A 20827-nucleotide genomic window follows, 5' to 3' on the forward strand; every position below is an offset into this window, starting at 1 on the left:
AAATCAGGAAGGTCTGAGTTCAGGTTGTCCCTCTGATACATATGGCTGTATGACCCTGAGCAAGTCATTAACCTCTGTGGTGCTCTACGTACCTCTCAGATTATAAATTGCAGAGAAAGTGTGGACCTATTTTGACAGACACTTGGGAGCTCCCCCTATCAATGAAATCATAGTTCTAATCCTTATCCTCATTACTAAATGTCTCATCTCTGATACATATAGAGGGTATTGATACAAATATATAAGAACAAGAGCTATTCCCCCAATCAGTAAATAGCTAAAGGATATGAATAGTTTTCAAAAGAAAGAAATCCAAGTTATCAATAGCCATATGAAAGAATGCTCTAAATCACTAATAATAAGTCAAAACAACTCTGAGATTTCATGTCACATCCATCAGATTTAAAAAAATAACAAAGGACAAAAATTATAAATTTTCAAGAAGCCGTATGAAATCAGACACACTAATGCACTATTGGTAGAGCTGTTGAATTGGTTCAGACTTACTCTTGTTCCACAGGATTCCCTGTGATTCTGAGTTATAAGCTACCTAGCCTGAAGTTGCCTTCCCTGACCATACCCATCTATGTTGGCCCCATCCCATTCTTCCCTATGCTTCCATTGTACCCTCTGAAGCCCTTCCTAATAAATCTGTAACTACCGCACCAGAAATTACTTCATATATATTTTGAGTTTATATTTTATATTTGTAAATGTTGTTTCTACCCTGTAGAATATGACCTCCTTCAGGACAGGGACCTACTATAGTACCTAAAAGACCCTGAATAAATGTTATTTTTTAAAAATTGAGCTATACTAACATAATGGGGGAATGGCCAAAGAGTGCTCAGTCCTGAGAGCACCGGTGTTTGGTGAGCCCACTTCTGAAAGCGCCTGGTGTTAGTGAATGAAGGGGCCAACTCTCCGCTTCAGAACATGAGCAGGGTTCCATGAGTGTTTGCAGTCTTCATTCCCAGGTCCAGGCCAGCAGCCGTTTAAAAAGGCATTCATTAAGCTGAGCAGAAACAGAAGAGTTGGGTCACTTCATTACCTGTCACCAGGTGCTTCCAGAAGCATTCTCAGCCAACACAGGCGCTCCTAGTTCCGGAGCCCTCCCTGGCAAGTGCCCCGTTACACTAAAGAAGTCATGAAACTATGCAAACTCTTTGACTTAATGGTGCTACTACTAGACTACCAAAACATTGTAACATTCTGTAATAGCAAAGAATTGGAAGGGAAGGGGGCACCCGCTGCTTAGGTGTGACTACAAATTGTGGTATGTGAATAGAATTGTCACCTCTGTCCCAAGGCCCATTTCTTCCTTAAGGTAAGGATGAATACCCTGCCCAGGTGAGGGGAGGGGGCAGAGTTGGTGAGAGAAAGAAAGCTTCAGACTTCTTTGGTCTTCTTTGGGACTCTTCAAGCTTCAAGTTGCACGGGTACTTCTGGGCTTCCAACTCCAAGAGAGAAGATGTAAGAGGCCAATCACACTTCAAGTTGCTGGAAGAAAAGTCTCTGGGAAGAAACAAGAATAGCTGACAGTCTCCATAATCTCTCTGTCTCCCAGGTGCTACACTAGAGATTGCAGGGAGTTTCCCCTTGGATGAGAGCTAGGACTCTCTCTCTCTTGGTCGAGTTGAGTTATCTTGTTCTCTATGAGAGAGCCCCTTTACTCTGCATTTCTGTTTTGCTACCGATTTGGATAAGTGGGTTTTCTTTGTTATTCTCCACGTATGTTCATTGTGGAACTGGTATTAGGTGGGAAAGGGGTCAAGCCTTGGATATAGATCTTGGGACCCTTGCCCTCCAATAGTAATGAAACACAGAGATCAGAAGTCAAACCCAATCATATGTCCTAGACTAATAATATTGAAGGGAGCATATAGATATAATTCTAGCTTGGTAATCCTCACTACCACCACCTCTGAGGAGAGCAGAGTGGTGGCTTCCAGTCCCAATTTCCTGCTTCTCCTCCAGGCAGAAAGGAACGTCTCCCTTGGAGAAGGGTGGGGGGAGAGGCTAGAGATGCCTATCCTGTCCCTCCTCCATGTGGGATCTCCTTATATAATAGAATATTGCACCCTAAAAATGTTAGTAGGAAATATTCATGTAAATCTAGAAAGATGCACGAATTGATGCAGAATAAAGTGAGCAGAATCAGGAGAGTAATTTACATGATGACAATAATAATGTGAAGGAAAACACCACTGAAAGACTTCAGAACTCTGGTAACAAAAATTAAAATCACTAGCATTTATATAGTGCTTTAAGTTTTGCTAAGTGCTTTACAAATATTGTCTCCTTTGATGCTCACAACAATCCTAGGAGGTAAGTGCTCTTATTATCCCCATTTTACAGAAGAGGAAACTGAGAAAGAGGTTCAGTGATTTTTCCCAGTCACACAGCTAGTAACTGTTCATGGCAGGATTTGAACTCAGGTCTTCCTGACTCCAGATCTGGGGCTCTATTCACCTAGCTACATCATTGTATACCAATATGGATTTCAATCAATTGACTTGATGGTGAAGCATTGAAAAAGGTGCTGGACAATGAATGAGTGTGGAGTGAAGCATGCATTTTATGATTTGGCTAATGTGTGGACTTGTTTTGTATGACTGTATTTATTATAAAATGGAGAGTTCTGTTGGTGGAAGAGTCATTGGGAAGTGACTTCTTTTTTTAACCTTTATTTATTTATTTATTTTTGGCGAGGCAATGGGGTTAAGTGACTTGCCCAGGGTCACACAGCTAGTAAGTGTTATGTGTCTGAGGCCGGATTTGAACTCAGGTCCTCCTGACTCCAAGGCCGGTGCTCTATCCACTGTGCCACCTAGCTGCCCCGAAGTGATTTTTTTTAAAAAAGAACAGAATATCAATAAAACATTTTTTAAAAAGACTGTCACTCCTCTCTCTGGGACTCAGTTTCTTCATCTATAAAGTGAGGAGGTCAGACTAGATCAATCAATCACTCAATAAACAATTATTAAGTGCCTACTGTGTGCTGGACACTGTGCTGCGTGCTGGGGATACAGAAAGAGGCAAAAGACGGTCGCTGCCCTCAAGAAGTGTATGCTCTAATGGGGAAGACAGATATAAGCAAAGAAAGCTATATACCAGATAAATAGGAAATAACATACAGCATATAGATACATATGGGAAGTCATGGGAATTACAAAGGTTTGGAAAAAACTTCCTGTAGAAGGTGAGATTTTAATTGGGCCTTAAGAGAAGCCAAGGGGGCATCTAGGTGGTGCAGTGGATAGAGCACCGGCCCTGAAGTCAGGAGGACCTGAGTTCAAATCCAGCCTCAGACCAAACACTTGACACTTACTAGCTGTGTGACCCTGGGCAAGTCACTTAACCCCAATTGCCTTTAAAAAAAAAAGAAAAGAAAAAAAAAGAAGCCAAGGAGGTCAGTAGTCAGAGTTGAATGGGGAGAGCATTCCAGGCATGGGGGACAGCCAGAGAGAATGCCTGGAATTGAGAGATGGGGTGTCTAGATGACCTGTAAAGGGCTTTTAGCTCTAATTCTGAGCCTAGGCCTATATGTCAGGCCAGACATGGAAGAGCTACATGGGGAGATTGTATGACAATTTACTTGTGACTTTTTCTCTTTCTGTCCTGTTTTTTTCCTATGATATGAAGAGACCAAACCTTGCTCCTCCTCTTCTCCTCTGCAAGAAAATAAGGGTGCTGCTTAGCACTGTAATTATTATAATTAAGAGTAACACATCAGTCCTAAGCAAAATAAACCCTAAGGATGCACAAAAGTATTTATAGCTCCTTTTAAGGTGTCAAAGAATGGGAATGTGAGGGAACACCTATCAATTGGGAAATGTCTCCACAAGTTATGATATATAAATATAATAGAATACAATTGTATTATAAGAAATGAAGAGGATGGTTTCAGAAAAAACTTGGGAACACTTGTATGAAGTAGACAGAATTAGGAGAACAATTTATACAGTGACATCAATACTGTAAACACAAACAACTCTGAAAGATTTGGGAACACTGAGCAGTGTAATACCTGGTCATGATTCTGGAGGATTGTGAGTGAAACATACCACCCTCTTTGTGATAGAGAGGTGAGGGACTGAAAGTGTAGAATGAGTGATACCCACCCATCCACACATACATTCCCCCCTTCATATATGTACATATATATGCAAAATATATATTTTTTTCTTTTCTTTTGAACATGGACAATGCAGAAATTTGTTTTGTTTGAATATACCCATTACAAATAATGGGTTTTGTTTTTCTTTCATTCTTAATTGGGTGATGGGAATGGGAGGGAGAAAAGTGGATTTATGTTGATTAAAAAGATTTAATAAAAAAAGATTAATACAGGTTAGATACCATTATCATTGACAGCAGAATGACACATGGAAATCATCTCTGACTCATATGATGCTTTAGCTTTTTGAAACTGCTTCCCACACAAGGGGCAGCCAGGTGGCACAGTAGAAAGAGTGCTTGGCGTAAAGTCAAGAAAACATCTTCCTGAGTTCAAATCTGACCTCAGACACTAGCTATGTGACCCTGGGCAAATTACTTAACCCTGTTTGCCTCAGTTTCCTCATCTGTAAAATGAGCTGGAGAAGGAAATGGCGAACCATTCTTTGCCAAGAAAATCCCAAATGGGGGTCATGAAGAGTTGGACATGAATCAACAATATCTCATTTGATCCTCACGACAATACCTCAATGGGGGTATTCAGGGCAGGGTTGATCGTGCCCATTTTACATACTGAGAAACAAACTCAGAGAGATTAATGATACTTTGTGAGGTCACATAAATCCAGAACTTGAGCTCTTGCTCTAGCGTTCCTTCTATTGTACCATGAGGAAAGGCGACAAACATTAAATGCCTGTTACGTCACAGGCTAAGCTAAGCTCTTTACAAATATTATCCCGTTTGATTCTCACAACAATCTTGAGAGGTAGACACTTTTATGATCTCCAGTTTCCAGCAGAGAAAACTAAGGCAGGTAGAGGTTAAGTGACTTGCCCAGGGCCATACAGCTATTGTATGTCTGAGGCCATATTTGAAATCTGGTCTTCCTGAGTGCCAAGTCCAAGGCTTTATCCACTGAGCCACCTAGCTGTGCATGAGCAAAGAAAGCAAAGCTATGTATCCTAGAACAAATAGCTTAGCCTCTCTGGACTTCAGTTTCCACATCTGTAAAATGAGAAGATTGGATAAGATCCTGAAGGTTCCTTTTACCACTGTGATTCACTGTCTAGGGTTCTGTCAATGATAGCAAGGGTGTGTGATTTTCAGCTCAAAGTTTAAACCCCGTGAGGATACCGCTATGGTCTAACTTTAAAACCTCTCTCTCTCTCTCTCTTTCTCTCTCTCTCTCTCTCTCTCTCTCTCTCTCTCTCTCTCTCACATACACACATAAAATGAGCAGTTATAGAACTATGAATAGTCTTAATTTGCTAATCAGAATTCTGGATGCAGAATCCTCAGTATGCAATTTACCTAAACTAAGGCATCCTTTACCTCTTACTGAGTCTTCCCTTCCCCCCTTCTCCTTCCTTGGGGCTATTCCTCCTTTTCCTGCTGCTCTTTTTTCTCCCTTGTGCTCACTTTACTGTCTGTACTATGAAAATGAAGGACATTTTAAAATGCTGGTTTATTAATAGAGCAAAATTTTGGTTTCTCTGTTTTTATTTTGAAATCTAGTGGGCTAAACTATTAATAACTGTCTCTTCAAAAGAACAGCACTACACAAATTCTAAGATAGAGTAGGATGGGATAGATACAGTACAACGTAATGCAACACAACACAATACAATACCCATTCATTAAGCGCCACCTATGAACCAGGCATAGTGCTAAGTGCTGAGAAACAAATAAGAAAAACAGTCTCAGATCTCAAAGAGCTTGTAATCTAATGTAAAATTCTACTCAAATCTAACTGAATTAAGTGACTTTTTATTGTGTGGGGCCCTTGGGTCGATGATCCTCAAAAGAATAAAGGTTCCTTATCCTTAACATTATATAAAAACAGCCAAGACTATGGCTAATTTGGCTCGGTAAATATTTCCCCCCAGGCTTTGACTAGTGCTCCCAGGAATGTTGTTTTGGAATTTGGAGTGGAACAGGGGTGTTATGGTATAGGGAACTCTTGGTGAGGATTCTTCCTCTGCCAGGATGGGCACCTATCCTAAGATGTTGTAGTGACTTTGAGAGTTGCCTGGGATACTTAGAGCTTAAGTGACTTGTTCAAGGTAATACTCTGTGTGTGCGTGTGTGTGTGTGTGTGTGTGTGTGTGTGTGTGTGTGTGTGTGTGTGTATTAGAGACTGGACTTGAACCCCAGACTTCCTGACTAGAAGGTACAGTGCTCTACTCCACTGACTGTATGTACTGCTTCTTCTAATGAAAAATATAGTATCTTAAATTCACCAAAGACTTTATTGAGAATCTGCTATGTGTCCAGCCTGGTGCTAGGCATTGTTAAGAGATGCCTGTCGTTCACTCATTTCAGTCATGTCTGACTCTTCGTGACCCCTTTTGGGGTTTTCTTGGTAATGATACTGAAGTGGTCTGCAATTTCCTTCTCCAGCTCACTTTACAGATGAGGAAATTGAGACAAACAGAGTTAAGTGACTCACCCAGGGTCACACAGTAAGTGTCTGAGGCCAGATTTGAACTCAGGAAGATGAGTCTTTCTGACTCCAAGCCTGGCACTCTATCCATTGCCTATGTTAGGGATGCAGAAAAATGTTAAAAAGATCTCTTTCTTCAAGCAGCTTACACAGCAGCATAGATTTAGAGCTGCAAGAGACCTTAGAGGTCATAAATCCTATGACCTCATTTTACAGCGAAGGAAAATAAGGCCCAGAGGATGAAGTTGCTTGTCCAATGTCACACAGGTATTTACTGTGGCAGAGCCAGGATTTGAACCAAGATCCTTTGACTCCAAATCCCTCACTCTTTCCAATGTGCCATACTGCTTCCTCATTCCTAATTGTGAAGAAACAACCAAAGAAGATGACAAGTAGAGAATTTAATACACTATTACAGAAATAAATGCCAAAATATGCTTAGAATAATGTGACAACCAGCTTTAAATCATGCAAGAACTAGTTTCCTTGCTTGCCTTTCCTCTTATTCAGTTTCTTCATCTATAAAATAAGGATAATGATACCTGTGTAAAGGTTGCCCCCTAATACACCCACAGTTTTAGTCCCATGGGGAGTATGTACAGCTCAGACAGGTACACAAGGTGCTGTTATGTCTGGGCAAGCTGGAAGGTGGTACTTGGAGCTTACACAATTTCTGCTTACTCAAAGTGTGCATGTGCTAATTCTTCACATTTCCCTAGTATCTCCAAAGTTCCACATTTAAAGTCTAGGGAAATAGGGTAATTCCAAAAATAACTCAAAATTCTCTTGGTTTATGCCTACTTGCATTCTTCAAATTCATCTTCCCATCTTAGCAAATTCCCAAATAATTCAATTACTCATCATATAGGTTAAATGCATCGATAATGGTTAAAAAAAAAAAAGAGAGAGAGACAGAGAGACCGAGAGAGAGAATAAAGTAGAACAGTGAGCTCTGAGGCAGGAAGAGTATCCAACTGTTCCAGAAAATGTGAATTTTCAACTCCTTCTATCCTATCTTTGTTCTGTCCCTCACATCTCACCAGAGGAACAGATGTATCAAAAAGCTACTGTACCAAGCATTTTTGATCTCAAAATTCAAAGAGAGGAGGGGAAGCTGCCTTATCCTAATGACCTGCCAGATTCTCCTGTGCCCAAGCCATTCTCCAGGAGAATGAATTAGCCAGAAAATACAAAGTGATGCATCTGCCCTTTGCAAACCCCTGCTAGGGAACAAGACAGTAGCGTAACCTTTGGCAGCTGTCCTTTAACACAGTAACCTGCTAGGGCTAGTCAGCTCCAAACTTCCATCTCTCCTTAGGGTCCAAAGATCCAGAAAAATGCGGGGGAAAACAAGTAGGTCTACTTTACCTATTGTGCAACAGGAGGCTGCTATATAAGGGTTACATCTCTAGTACCTACCTCAGGGGGTTGTAGTGAAGCTCAAAAGAGATAATATCCATTAACCACTTTGTACATGTTAAAATGCAAAATGTAAGTTATTACAATTATAATAATATTATTAATCTAATGTGTATATATTTTTTAGGAAATATTTATTGTCCCCCGGTAGCAAGCAAAGACAACATGATGTATTCTTTTTTTAAGTTTTTGCTAATTCTAGAGATTTTTAATTTTTAATTTTTTTTTTTTTTGCTTTTTGGTAAGGCAGTCAGGGTTGAGTGACTTGCCCAGGGTTACACAGCTAGTAAGTGTCAAGTGTCTGAGGCCAGATTCGAACTTAGGAAGATGAGTCTTCCTGACTCCAGTGCTCTATCCACTGAGCCACCAATAGCACCTACCTCCCAGGCTTGTTGTGAGGATCAAAGGAGATAATATTCACAAAGCATTTAGCACAATTCCTGGTATATAGCAGGTGTCTAATCAATACTTCTTCCCTTCCCGTTAAACCAAAAGTTCTTTAACCCTTTTTGTGTTACGGACTCCTTTGACAGTTGGTGAAGCCTACAGACCCCCTTTCTCAAAATGAGATTTTTAAATGCATAAGATAAAATGTACCAGAATTACAAAGGAAATCAGTTATGCTGAAATACGGTTGTAAAAATGTTAAAATGGGGACAGCTAGGTGGTACAATGGATAGAACACGGCCCTGGAATTCAGGAGGACCAGAGTTTAAATCTGGCCTCAGACACTTGACACTAGCTAGCTGTGTGACCCTAGGCAAGTCACTTAACCCTGACTGCTTTGCCAAAAAAGTGTTAAACAAATGAACAACACAAGTTCACAGACTCCAGGTTAAGAACCCCAGCCCTGGACTAAAGCAAACGAGTTCTAAGTACTTTCAACCTATTTAAAGAGTGTTTAGAGTTAGAAAAGACCTTAGAGATCATCTACTCCAACCTTCTCATTTTATAGATGACAAAGCCAGGGCCTAGAAGGAGGAAGATTATAAGGTCAAACAATAGGTAGCGGAGCCAAGATTTGGATTGAGATCCTCAGACTCCAAATCCAGAATTCTTGAAAGTGGAGAATTGACCTGGGATATGATTTCTGGGGATGATTACAGAATTAAATTCTACCACAAGGAAGGCATCCTGTGATGCTTCTGAGGTGGTCTGAAGATCAGACTTGTTTATCCATTGGCTTATTAGAAGTTCCTTCAGTTGCAAAACTAGAAAAATAATACACTGGGGGCAGCTAGATGGTGCAGTGGATAGAGCACCAGCCCTAGACTCAGGAAGACCTAAGTTCAAGTCTGGCCTCAGACACTTGGCATTTACTAGCTGTGTGACCCTGGGCAAGTCACTTCACCCCATTGCCTCGCCAAAAAAAAAAAAAAAGGAAAAGAAAAAGAAGGAAAATAATATAGTACCAAAATATGGCTGCTGTGAGTAAAGAGGTTTGTAAGCCTTAAAGTTCCCATATAAATTTTCTTTTTGAGCTGTCTGCCAACGGTGCTTCTCCTTCTCTCTCTAGACAGTTTCTTGACCTCTCTCATCAACTACACCAAAACTAAATCCAGTTCCAGGCTTTCTCAGGTCGTTGTAATGGTTGCTTGTGTCCACCAGAGGGCGCTAGTGCAATATGGAAACCCATAGCTAACTTTGCTGAGGAAGGGTTAGCGGGGGCATAGCGGGGGCATAGTCTACATCCTCCCTAATCATTTATTCTACAGATACTTATGAAAAGCCTACTACGTGTTAGGCTAGGGTAGGGGAAGTAGAATGATAAATATGATACGGTCCCTGCCCCATATTGTGCCCCTAGCCTTATTCCCAGGGCTGCCAGAACCAGCCCATGTCCATACCTGTCCATTCGTCTACCCAAATCCGTCTGGCGCCTCAAACCCGGAGTTCACCAGCCAGAAGTCTGAGTCCCCTGAGGCTGAGACTGGGAGTTCTGACTCCTGGGTTCACTGTGCTGACACCACCCACTCACAAGCAGTAGAGATCTCAGTTATTCTCACCCCACCCCAGAAACCTGAACGAACGTGTGTGTAAGGGGGCACAGAAATCAAAGATCAGCAGGACTGCACAGCCAGAGAAGATGGGATAGTGCACAGCAGAGACAAAGGATGATCCCATTCCCGAGAAAGTCCCTATTGACCTTAGGGCAGTCTTTAAGTGAATCTGCCCCAAAGTCCCATCCAAGACAATTTGAGTCCTTGTGCTGGGAGCAGACAACACAGGTTCTTTGTCTCCCAGGCTGGGAGAGGCAGTGGGAAAGCCCCAGCCTGGGGCTTCCTCCTACCCACAGTGGGGTGGGGGACAGGCCAGTGGTAAGAGGATAAATTCTTCAGTGGTCCATTCCCCAGCCTGGGTTTGTCCTAGGAGAAAGAATTCTGGGGAGGGGTGGGAGGTGTTTAAGAGCTTTTGCTTCATGCATGGGAAGAGAGAGGAAGACCACAGCCTCTAGCCTGGCCTTTCCCGTTCCTCCCAGATCCATCTTGCTAACATGGACCCCTGGGGTTTTGCCAAGCTCTCACCAGCTGCAGGAAGAGAGCCCCTTTGGAAGTCATTGTGGTAAAGTTGGAAGAGCAACACATTTTTGAATAAGAAGACCCAGGTTTTGAATTGGAGTCGGGAGATCTAGAGATGGAATCCTGACTCTGCTTATTTACTATCCCTGTGTTACCTTGGGCAATTCACTTAATTTCTCTGTGTTTCAGTTTCCTAACCTATAAAATTGAAGAGTTGGACTAGTTCCTTCCATGGATAACTCCAGTGATCATAGGAATTATAATGAGAACTAACATTGTATAGCATTTACTCTGTGCCAGGCACTGTGCTAAGTGCTTTACAATTATTATCTCCTTTGATCCTCACAACAACCCTGGGAGGTAGGTGCTATTATTAGCCCCATTTGTTTATTTTTTGGTGAGGTGATTGGGGTTAAGTGACCTGCCCAGAGTCACACAACTAGGAAATATTATGTGTCTGAGGCCAGATTTGAACTCAGGTCCTCCTGACTCCAGGACTGGTGCTCAATCCATTTTGCCACCTAGCTGCCCCTATTAGCCCCCTTTTACACTTGAAGAAACTGAGGCAAAGAGAAGTTAAGTGACATGCCCAGGGTCACACAGCTAGTAAGTGTCTGCAGTCAAATTTGAACTCAGGTTTTCTTGACTCTAGGTTCAATTCTCTATTCACTGTGCTACCTAGCTGCCTGTCCGAATTTTTTTCAAAATGGAATAAACTTAAGTCCTCTATGATAGGCTTTGAGAGAAAAGAGTCAAAAGTACATCCTTAAAGGGTCCATAAACTTCTCAGAATGACTGGAGAGGGCAGAGATCTGAAGGTAGGGAGGACTCCTGACTCTATGGCTTAGGGATCAATTCTCAAGCCTTTATATCTGACCAAGGGAGAAGGCAGTGATTGTTATTTAACTGCCAGATGTTTGCTCCATTAAGAAATTCAGAGCAGATTTCATTCTTTCTTTCTTTTTTCTTTTTTTTGCTAGGCAATGGGGTTAAGTGACTTGCCCAAGGTCATACAGCAGAGCAGATTTCAGCTGTAGGTCATAGCTTCCATTCTTGTCCTCCAGACAGGGAAATCCAGATTGAATTGGAAGTCAATATCCCTTCCTAATACAGAGATCTCTCTCTCTACCCATGATTAAGCAGGCTGTGGTTGCTTCTACAAACCAGACTAGCAGGCACTTCCCCAGGTGATTTAGAAAATTCAGGTGAAACAGGGAAGTAAGGGTCATGTTTGAACCTGGGATGTTTGGGGCACACACAGTATAGCAGAAGTCAGTAGGACAGAGAGCACATTCTTGGTTCAAAGAATTTTATTCACCACAGTGGGGTGGGTGACAGAACTTGGGAGAGGTCTGAGGGTAGAAGGGAATGCGTCCATTTAGAACCAGAGACCCCAGAATCACAGCACTTACTGGGAAGGGAGAAGACTGAAGGGCTAAGAAACATAGACACATGCTAGGGTTGGGGAAGTGGGGAGACCTTAGTCACTCTTGACACTTAACATGAATGACTTTATTTTCTCATTCAGGGCATAGGGTCCCCCCCACCTCCTTCCTCAACTTAATCCCTTACCTTATGATTAACCCTTTGAGAGAATGATGGAAAGCTGGGTACTTTCCAATAGAGGAACCTCCTCATACCCCCTCCTCCTCCCACACATAGACCTTGAGATGAGAGGTGGAGATGGTGGGAAGAAGGGAATAAACTTAGCCTCTTGAACTGATGAGATCTTTGGTTGAAGGTCAGGGATATTCTACCTCAGTGGCCCCATCCCATTTGATGAAGAGAGGAATCATGGCCCTCACTGTTACCCTCAAACCCCTGCCCTCCCACCTTAGGATCCCCATTTCATTTCCTTCTTTAGGTCTAACTTCAATCCTTTCTACTTCAGTCAAGCCCATGTTCAGTGCCTGGAGCCAGTGTGGGGTTGGGGCCAGGGTGAGGTAAACCCGGGAAGAAGGTGAGTGGAGGAGGGACAGGGAAGAATCATGGGGCTGGAGAAGCTTCATCAGTCACCGTCCAGTTAAGGAGGATCCAAAGACCACATAGCCTTAAAGGTGTCCAGACATGGGGATGCATGATTTTCCTCCCTGGTTTTCAGTCTATGTACCTCTGACGGGAAAGCTGCTACAGGTCCTTGACATCCCTCTAAATCCTGCTTTACTTCGGTTTCCTCAGGCCTCAGGGACAGAAATCTCAACCTCTCTCCTGCCCTAGGCCCCATCCCAGCCAGAAGGGGAAACCCTGGGAAAACCTTTCCACCTGTGGGGAATCCCACTCCAGCAAGCAGAGAATCAGTCTTAGAGGGCCCAGGGGACTGGTGCTCTGGGAGGGTAAGGGGGAGGAAGGGCCTCGAGAATCGTGGCCACTCATTTGGAAGAGGAGTAGAGAGGGAAGGAGGCAGAGAGGCAAGAGGAGGGAGTTCATTCCGGGGATTCTGGAAATGGTAGCAGGGACTCAACAGGCAAGGAGCTTGGAGAGAGCCGAGACCTAGGGAAAGAAAAAAAGGGAGTCAGAAGGAGTGACAGCTTGGTGTATTACAGGGATTGTTTACCTGGGTCCATGGACGCATGGACAGATTTCAGAGAGTCTTCAAACTTGGATGGGAAAAATATTTTGACAATTGTATTTCAGCATAATTGGTTTCCTTTGTATTTTGTTTTGTACATTTATTTATTTTTTGGTGAGGCAATTGGAATTAAGTGACTCGCCCAGAGAGTCAACACAGCTAGTGAGTGTTTTGTGTCTGAGGCCAAATTTGAACTCAGGTCCTTCTGACTCCAGGGCCAGTGCTCTATCCACTGTGCCGCCTAGCTGCCCCTTATTTTGTATATTTAAAAACATTATTTTGAGAAAGGGTCTGTGGGCTTCCCCCAATTTCCAAAAGGGTCCATGATGAAAAAAAAAATGCTTAAGACCTCTGGCAGTGAAAAAAGGGCACTGGATTAGATCCTAGAGGACCTGAGTTAGACTCTCTAATTGCTAATTATTTGCTGTGGGACCTTGGGCAAGCCACCTAACCTCTCTGGGCCTCAGTTTCCTCACCTGTAAAATGAGACAGTTGAATTGTATGATCTCTAAGATCCCTCCCATTTCTAATTTTATCATCCTATGAATGTCTCTATTCTCAATCTTTTTTTCCCTCATGAATCTCCTCACTCCCCTTGTTTCTCCTGGTACCGCCTTGCTTATAATCTCCAGCCCTATATTTGTGCCTAACCTGTAAATAAGGTTTCTAGTTCCAGCATTGTAATGAACTCACTGTGTGATTCCAATAGATCATTTAACCTACCTCAGTGTTCTTATCCATAAAACAGAGATAATACCTGCCCTGCCTTGCCTACTTAGTAAGGTTATTGTAAAGTCATTAAATAAGATAAAAAATAAGTACTTGTCAACAAAATTATTATTTAAAGTTATTAATGTTACACTATTTATCAAATAATATGAAAAATGTGAAAGTACTTTGATATGTTAAAAGCGATTTGGCATGAGAGGGACTCTATTGGTTTACTTGGTATATCCCTGGTCCTCTTTCTAGTCCTGTCATAGTATCCTAGGATACCAAAGCTGTAAGGATCCTTAGATCCTTACATAGAACGTTGGAACACAGAACATAGTGTTAGACCTGGAAGCAACCTTAAAACACAAATGTCATGACATGGATAATTAAATCTAGGAAGGACCTCAGATATCATGTAGGACAACCCCTTTATTTTACAGACCAGGAAGTGACTTGCCCAAGGTCACAGCACCATAATGAAAGAGCTGGACCTAGAACCGATGCAGTACTGATGTCCAGATCAGTGCATTTTCTATTAGAACCACAATAAGGTCACGCTGTTCAGAGCTTTGCCCCAGGGTGCCAACATCTGAGGGAGATGGAATACTTCCTCCTCTCAGCAGTGCAGAGACTGCCATCTCTGTCTTATGGTTCTCTGGCCTTCAGTAAACATCTTTTCTTTTTTTAATTTTTTTTGTTTTTGTTTTTTCATTTAAAAAATTTTTTTTCTTCTTCAGTAAACATCTTGACCCAACTGCCTCACCCAGGGCGTCTCCCAGCAACACTGGACCTTCATTTGGACCATCATCTTTGCTGCTACCACCCCACCCCAAACTGTTTTTGCCCTAGATAAAATAATCCATGGTAATGGCTCTGCTTCCTACTACATCACACTGTCTCCCACCCTGATTGCGTGTTCCCTCCTATAGAAAGTGTTCCTACACTGACCCCCTCTAATGTCTCTGATCTCTTCAACTTCTCCCCATCTCAACACAACCTTGAGAGCGAAAGCTTTCTTTGTCAGTAGAATCATATGCCCTTATCTGTCCATCTCTGTATATCCCCTTGGGTGAGGAATATATCCTGACTTTTCCCTCATCTGGGAGCTTCCTGAGGACAAGGTCTATATTTCTTCTTCCCAGTGAATTCCTCCTGGTTCCTCAGCTGTCAGCACAGGGCTAAAGAGGAGACTTAGAGACAGCTCAATCTCAAATCTATTCCCTTAGGGTCTATTTTCTAATGCAGCTTGGTGGTTCAGGAAGTCTCTGGACTTGGAGCTCAGGAAGACCTGAGTTCAAATATGGCCTCAGATGCTGGGCAAATTTCTTAACCTCTTAGAGCCTGAGTTTCTTCATCAGTAAATTAAGGGTAATAATAGCACCTACCTTCTAGGATTGTTGTGAGGATCAAATGAGATAATATATATGAAGCACTTTGCAAACCTTAAAGCACTATATAAATGCTAGCTATGATTATGACATAATGATGATGATAATAATAATAATAATAATGTTATTCTCCACCAAGCCAATTTTCCCAGCCATCCCCACAATTTCTTTCCTATCGGCAAGGTATAGTAGAAAGAGCTGAGTCAGAACTCAACTAGTTTCAAACCCTGCCTCTATCTAACACATGCTAGCTGAGTAAACTTAGATAGGTCATTTAACTGTTTTCAGCCTCCATTTTCTCATTTTAAAAATGGAGATAATGATATGTGTACCTACCTCACATAGTTGCTGGAGGGAAAGTACTTTAAAGCTCTGTAATAACATGAGTGATTTCTTTGTGTGTGTGTGTGTGTGTGTGTGTGTGTGTGTATGTGTGTGTGTGTTTATTTTGGAGGCAATGGAGATTAAGTGACTTGCCCAGGTTCACAAAGCTAGCTAGTATGTGTCTGAGGCTGGATTTGAATTCAGGTCCTCCTGACTCAAGGGCTTGTGCTCTATCCACTGCACCACCTAGATGCCCCAAATATTCCTAAGGTTGCCCAGGATAATTGTTTTTTTTTTTGGGTTGTTGTTTGTTTGTTTTCGAGGCAATGAGGGTTAAGTGACTTGCCCAGGATCACACAGCTAGTAAGTGTTAAGTGTGTGATGCTGGATTTGAACTCAGGTCCATACTGACTCCACAGCCAGTGCTCTATCCATTGTGCCACTTAGCTGCCCCAACATGAGTGATTTCTGACCCCTGATGAACTTCCTCCAGGCTGCTCATCCGACCCCAAAGTAGCACTCTTTCTTAGGAGGGGAGAACATAAGGGAGAGTGGTGTTCCCCTCAGACTAGCTACAGTCCAGAATCCCAGAGCTCAGGGTTGTAGCTGCTTCTAAATTCAGTGACTAGTATCCTCATTTTCCTTTGTTGGGGGTGGGAGTAGATGAGAATGAATATAAGCTCAAAAACAACAGCTGGAGTCAGTTGTGAAGGAGTATTTGGGGATTTTTTTCCCCCTAAGGTAGCATTCTTTTCCTAGGAGTGCCGGGCCTGGAGTAGAGAAAACTTGAGTTCAAATGTGGCCTGAGACACTTACTAGCTGTGTGACCCTGGGCAAGTCACTTAACCCTGTTTGCCTCAGTTTCCTTATCTGTAAAATGAGCTGGAGAAAGAAATGACAAATCACTCCAGTATTTTTGCCAAGAAAACCCCAAATGGGGTCATAAAGAGTTGGACACAATCGAAACAACTGAACAACAACAACAACCCCACATTACTAGCAAATAGAGAAGTTAAGTTGCTGTAGGGCATTTCCAGGATTGAGGGGGATGGGAGGAAGAGAGCAGGCAGGGCTGCCCTGTTTCTGGACTACAAGTCCAGGCAGGTGCTGAGACAGTCTCACACCCACTGCGCCAGCAGACTCACCTGGGCCCAGGTTCCAGGAGCCCTCTGGGGAGACTAGGAAGAGAGTTTTCTGGAACCCAGCACTGACAGGAAGGATTCCTATGTCCTGGAGCACAGCAGGGAGTAACTAAAGCCACCTTTTTGTATGAAAATGGATAGAAATGGGTAGGGGTGGGAGAGAATGATGGAAATTTGGACACTGGGGAGTGACCAAAGCTATCTGGGCCAGGTCCTTCGAGTCATTTACACAAGGTAACAATCCAACCCCCCACAAAAACACAAAACACCCCTCTTCTACTTTAGGATTCCCCTATCTTCTTCCAGAGCCACTCACGATGGTCACCGCTGCTGCTTCCCTTCTTATCCCCAGTGGGCTCCAGGGGGCTTAGGGAACTCCGCTGCCCAGCCAGCTGTTCCATAATTGCCCGATGGGTGAACAGAACGGTGTGGAGGAGCTAGAAAGGGAGAAGATCAAGGCTCCAGAGGTATCCTTCTAAGAATACCTGAAAGGAGTGGCCAGGAAGGGATTGGTGCAACGTGGAGGAGGAGGAGGTGGCTGGGATGATGCTGGGCCAGGACCTTGGAAGGAGGGATATGGGGAAAGAAAGGGTCTTCGTGCCTACCTCACTCTGCATACCGATGGGCACCAAGGCTGGGCCGTACATGCCTGGTGCACCCAGCAGCAGAGGAGGTGAGGGCGGGGGCCGCATGTCCCAGAGCGGATAGTTGACAATGATGAGTTTGCTGAAGTTGAACTTGTAAGTAAACCTCTTACCCTTGGTCTTATGCAGGATTCTTTTATTGTAGTAATACCTAGAGAAGACAAGGCCAAGGTTAGGTAGACAATGGAATGGACCAAAGATGGCCCAGCTAGTTTGTCTACATCTCAGAATACCTCACAGGCACTATTGGAGACCTGAAATCACAGCCTCAATGGGCATGACCCTGAAAGGGAAGTTATCAGAACTCATAGCTCCAATAGGATCTAAAAACTAGGACCTAGAACTCTTCCTTAACCCTGCGGTCAAGGGCTCAGAGCCCTGTCTCCTTCTCTCACCTCCTCATACTTCCCTCACCTGAGGGCCCGGCTCAGCTTGTCATAGTTCATCTGTGGTTTGCACTTTCTTCGGCCCCAGAGGCGGGCCACTTCATCTGGGTCCTTGATGACAAACTCCCCATACTCTCCCTGCTGCCAGGCAATGACATGGCGGAACTCCTCTTTCTGAAGCAGCTCCAAGATGAAATGCCACAGCTGGATCTGCCGGGAGCCTGGGGAGGATTCTGCCTTGTAGGCCCAATCTGGGAAGGCCAGGCCTGGGAGGACAAGACAGTGAAAGACAGTGTTTTACCTGGCCCTTTCTCACAAGCTGTTGTCCAATGATGGGACTAACCTCCCTATGCTGGTAGGGTAGAGATATGGAAAAAGGGACCTCTTGGTGATGGACTAATATGCAAAATAAGACACATTTTTTGGACATGGGTAATATGAGAATTTGTTTTGCCTTATACATATCAGGAAGTTGTTCAGTCAATTTCAGCCATGTCCAACTCTTCATGACGCCATTTGGGGTCTTCTTGGTCAAGATACTGGAGTGGTTTGCCATTTCCTTCTTCAGCTCATTTTACAGATAAGAAAACTGAGGCAAATAGGGTTAAGTGACTTACCCAAGGTCACACAGTTAGTAAGTGTCTGAGGCCAGATTTTAACTCAGGAAAATGAGTCTTCCTGACTCTAGGCCCAGCATTCTGTACACTGCACCACTAACCAAGTTTAAAATCAGCCTCAGACACTTACTAGCTGTGTAACCCTGGACAGATCAGTTAATCACTTTGTTTCCTCATCTATAAAATGAAAATAATAATATTACCCACCTTTCTGGCTTGTGGTGGGGATCAAATAAAATAATAATTGTAAAGCACTTAAAAAATCTTAAAATGCCCTATAACCACTAGCTATTATTGTTATTTGTTAACAATTTGTTACTTTTCTTTTTCCCAGGATGAGAGATTGATGGGAGGGAGAAAAATATATGCTTGATAGTTTTTAAAAAATTCAATTGAAAAGTATTTTTAAATATTTTCAAAAAAGAAAAGGGGGACTCTGGGATAAAGAAAGGGGTTCCTTCGGTCAGGAGGGTGATATGCTAAGGAAGAGAGGTAATGGTTTGAGAAGTGCCTTACCTGAAATCCAGTAGGAGCTGGGAACTGGGGGGATGCCCTCAGCCAGACAGTGGCAATGCATTGTCCACTCCTAAGGGAGGAGAGCTCTGTCTGTCCAAGCCTTGGGAGGCAAGAAGACTAATTGAGAGGGGGAGACAGAGAGAAGAGATAAAGGGAAACTCAGAGAAAGGGCAGAAAAAACTACTGTGTAAGGAGTCAGAGATGGAGAGACACATAGACAAAAAAAGAAAGAAAAGTAGAAGGAAAGAAATAAAGGATTCAGAGGGAAAGAAATTAAAGGTGGATTAGATTAAGAGGAGAAAGGGAAGAAAGTAGTGGTATGATAGAGGAGGGTAACTATGACCCAGAGTCAGGAAGTTTCCCTCATTTCCCCAGGGGTTACACTTCAGATTGGGGCACCATAATAACCCAGAGCTAGGGCTGGGGGTTTAGCCACTTAAATAGATGGAAAAGGGTAGGGAGGGGGAATAGTCAAAGGGTCTCTTCTGTTCCCCTTCCACTCCCCACCCCCCAATATTAAGGGATTTAGAAAAAGAGAGAGTCCTTCCCTTCCACTCAGGGCTTAAGGGGATTGAGGGTTTTCCTGACAGAAGACAAGAGAAGATGTAATTAATCTCACATTCTCTTTAAGGTTGGGGGGGAGTGGGGTGTGTGTGGCATGGATAGTAAAGGAAGGGTGAGGTGCAGCAGGCTGTTTCTTCCCTCCCTTCTGTCCCAACATACATACATACATACACACACTCACAGGTTAGAGGGGAGATTCCTGAGAATTTCTAAATCTAGGAATATAAGAAATGATATGGAATTCACCCACGGCTGACAGATGGGAGATTTGAAAATGTATGTTACAAATATTTTCCTTCTGGATGGAATTTGCATGGGGAGGTGGGGAGGCAGGAAGGGAAACACAATTCAAAGCCAGGCAGACAAAAGGAAATAATATAATTAGAAGATTGAGGTTAAATCTCAAGAAAGACTTTCCAGCAAGGAAGGACAAGATAGATAGGAAGGAGGAAGAAGGAACATTATAGGCTCTCTTTCTTTTGGAACTTTCAATACAATGGAGATTTTTGTTGGATTTCTCAGTTTTGTCTAAAGGCAAGGAGATCAGATAGTTTCTTGCCTTAAGTTTCTCTCTCTGATGAGGTTAACATGACACCTAATTAGAATCATAAGTGTTAAATTGAAAGGGATCTTAGGGATCCCCTTGTACAACTTCTCATTTTATGTTATAGAAAGCTAAGATGAAGAGATATAAAAGGACCTGCCCCAGGTCACACAGGCAGTGAGTAACAGAGAACAGTCTATTTCCCAGGTCTGATGCCTGCCTGTACAATACTCTTTTTACTATATAATACTATCTTCCATGATGAGTACCAGATGGGGACCTGATTGGCATGACTGAGTGGCTGGAGAGCTGGCCTTAGAGTAGGGTGAGGCCAAGTATTCAAGTCCTGTCTCTCACAAATACTGGCTATGTGGCCCTGAACAAGTCAATTAGCTGCTCGGCACACCAGGAAGCTCTCTAAGACTACAAATTATTTATGAGTTGTTCATCTGCTTTGGTGGAGGGGAATTTCCATATTAAGAGTTCCTAACATTGATAAAATCCCAGATAAAAAAAAATGCACACACATACACACACACACACATGCCCACACATATATGTATGTATATCCTTGAGATGCATAAAAATGAGCTCATGTGTTTTAAAGTCACAGATTACATTTCTTATAAATGCTAGAAGGAGCCACGATCGCTGGTCCTAATTCAACCCTTTCATTTTATAAATAAGGAAACTGAGACCAAAAGAGGGACATGACTTCCCTAGCAACTGAGGAGGATTCTCAGGTCCTCCCTTGGTTCTAAAGAATCTGATGGCATTTTCCTGGCCCACGGGCACTTTAAACTAAGAACCTAATTTTATAAAGGGGAAATGCAAATTTACCTCCCAGGGTTAAGCAAGT

The 20827-nt window shown here is 42.9% G+C and overlaps 1 protein-coding gene across 1 annotated transcript; it reads right to left on the reverse strand.

Moving 5' to 3' along the window:
• Positions 1–11852: 11852 nt before the first annotated feature.
• Positions 11853–19091, reverse strand: ETV3L (ETS variant transcription factor 3 like). The gene is made up of 5 exons (XM_020991482.2): positions 18861–19091; positions 17756–17993; positions 17303–17492; positions 17014–17134; positions 11853–13050 (listed from the first exon to the last, which is right to left on the reverse strand). The coding sequence occupies exons 1-5, from the start codon at positions 18919–18921 to the stop codon at positions 12584–12586; spliced, it is 1077 nt and encodes a 358-aa protein (XP_020847141.1). The 5' UTR covers positions 18922–19091; the 3' UTR covers positions 11853–12583.
• Positions 19092–20827: the final 1736 nt, after the last annotated feature.

This window comes from Phascolarctos cinereus, unplaced genomic scaffold (assembly GCF_003287225.1).
Source record: "Phascolarctos cinereus isolate Bilbo 61053 unplaced genomic scaffold, phaCin_HiC Scaffold_5;HRSCAF=322, whole genome shotgun sequence".
NCBI classification, from domain to species: domain Eukaryota; kingdom Metazoa; phylum Chordata; class Mammalia; order Diprotodontia; family Phascolarctidae; genus Phascolarctos; species Phascolarctos cinereus.

Excerpts from the sequence above, each read along its gene's own strand:
- ETV3L (XM_020991482.2), bottom strand. The coding sequence starts at position 18,921 with ATGCATTGCCACTGTCTGGCTGAGGGCATCCCCCCAGTTCCCAGCTCC. Across the intron at positions 17,493-17,755 it reads AAGCTGAGCCGGGCCCTCAG|GTATTACTACAATAAAAGAA; the intron begins GTGAGGGAAGTA and ends TGTCTTCTCTAG. Across the intron at positions 13,051-17,013 it reads AAGCAGCAGCGGTGACCATC|GTCTCGGCTCTCTCCAAGCT; the intron begins GTGAGTGGCTCT and ends TTCTTTCCCTAG.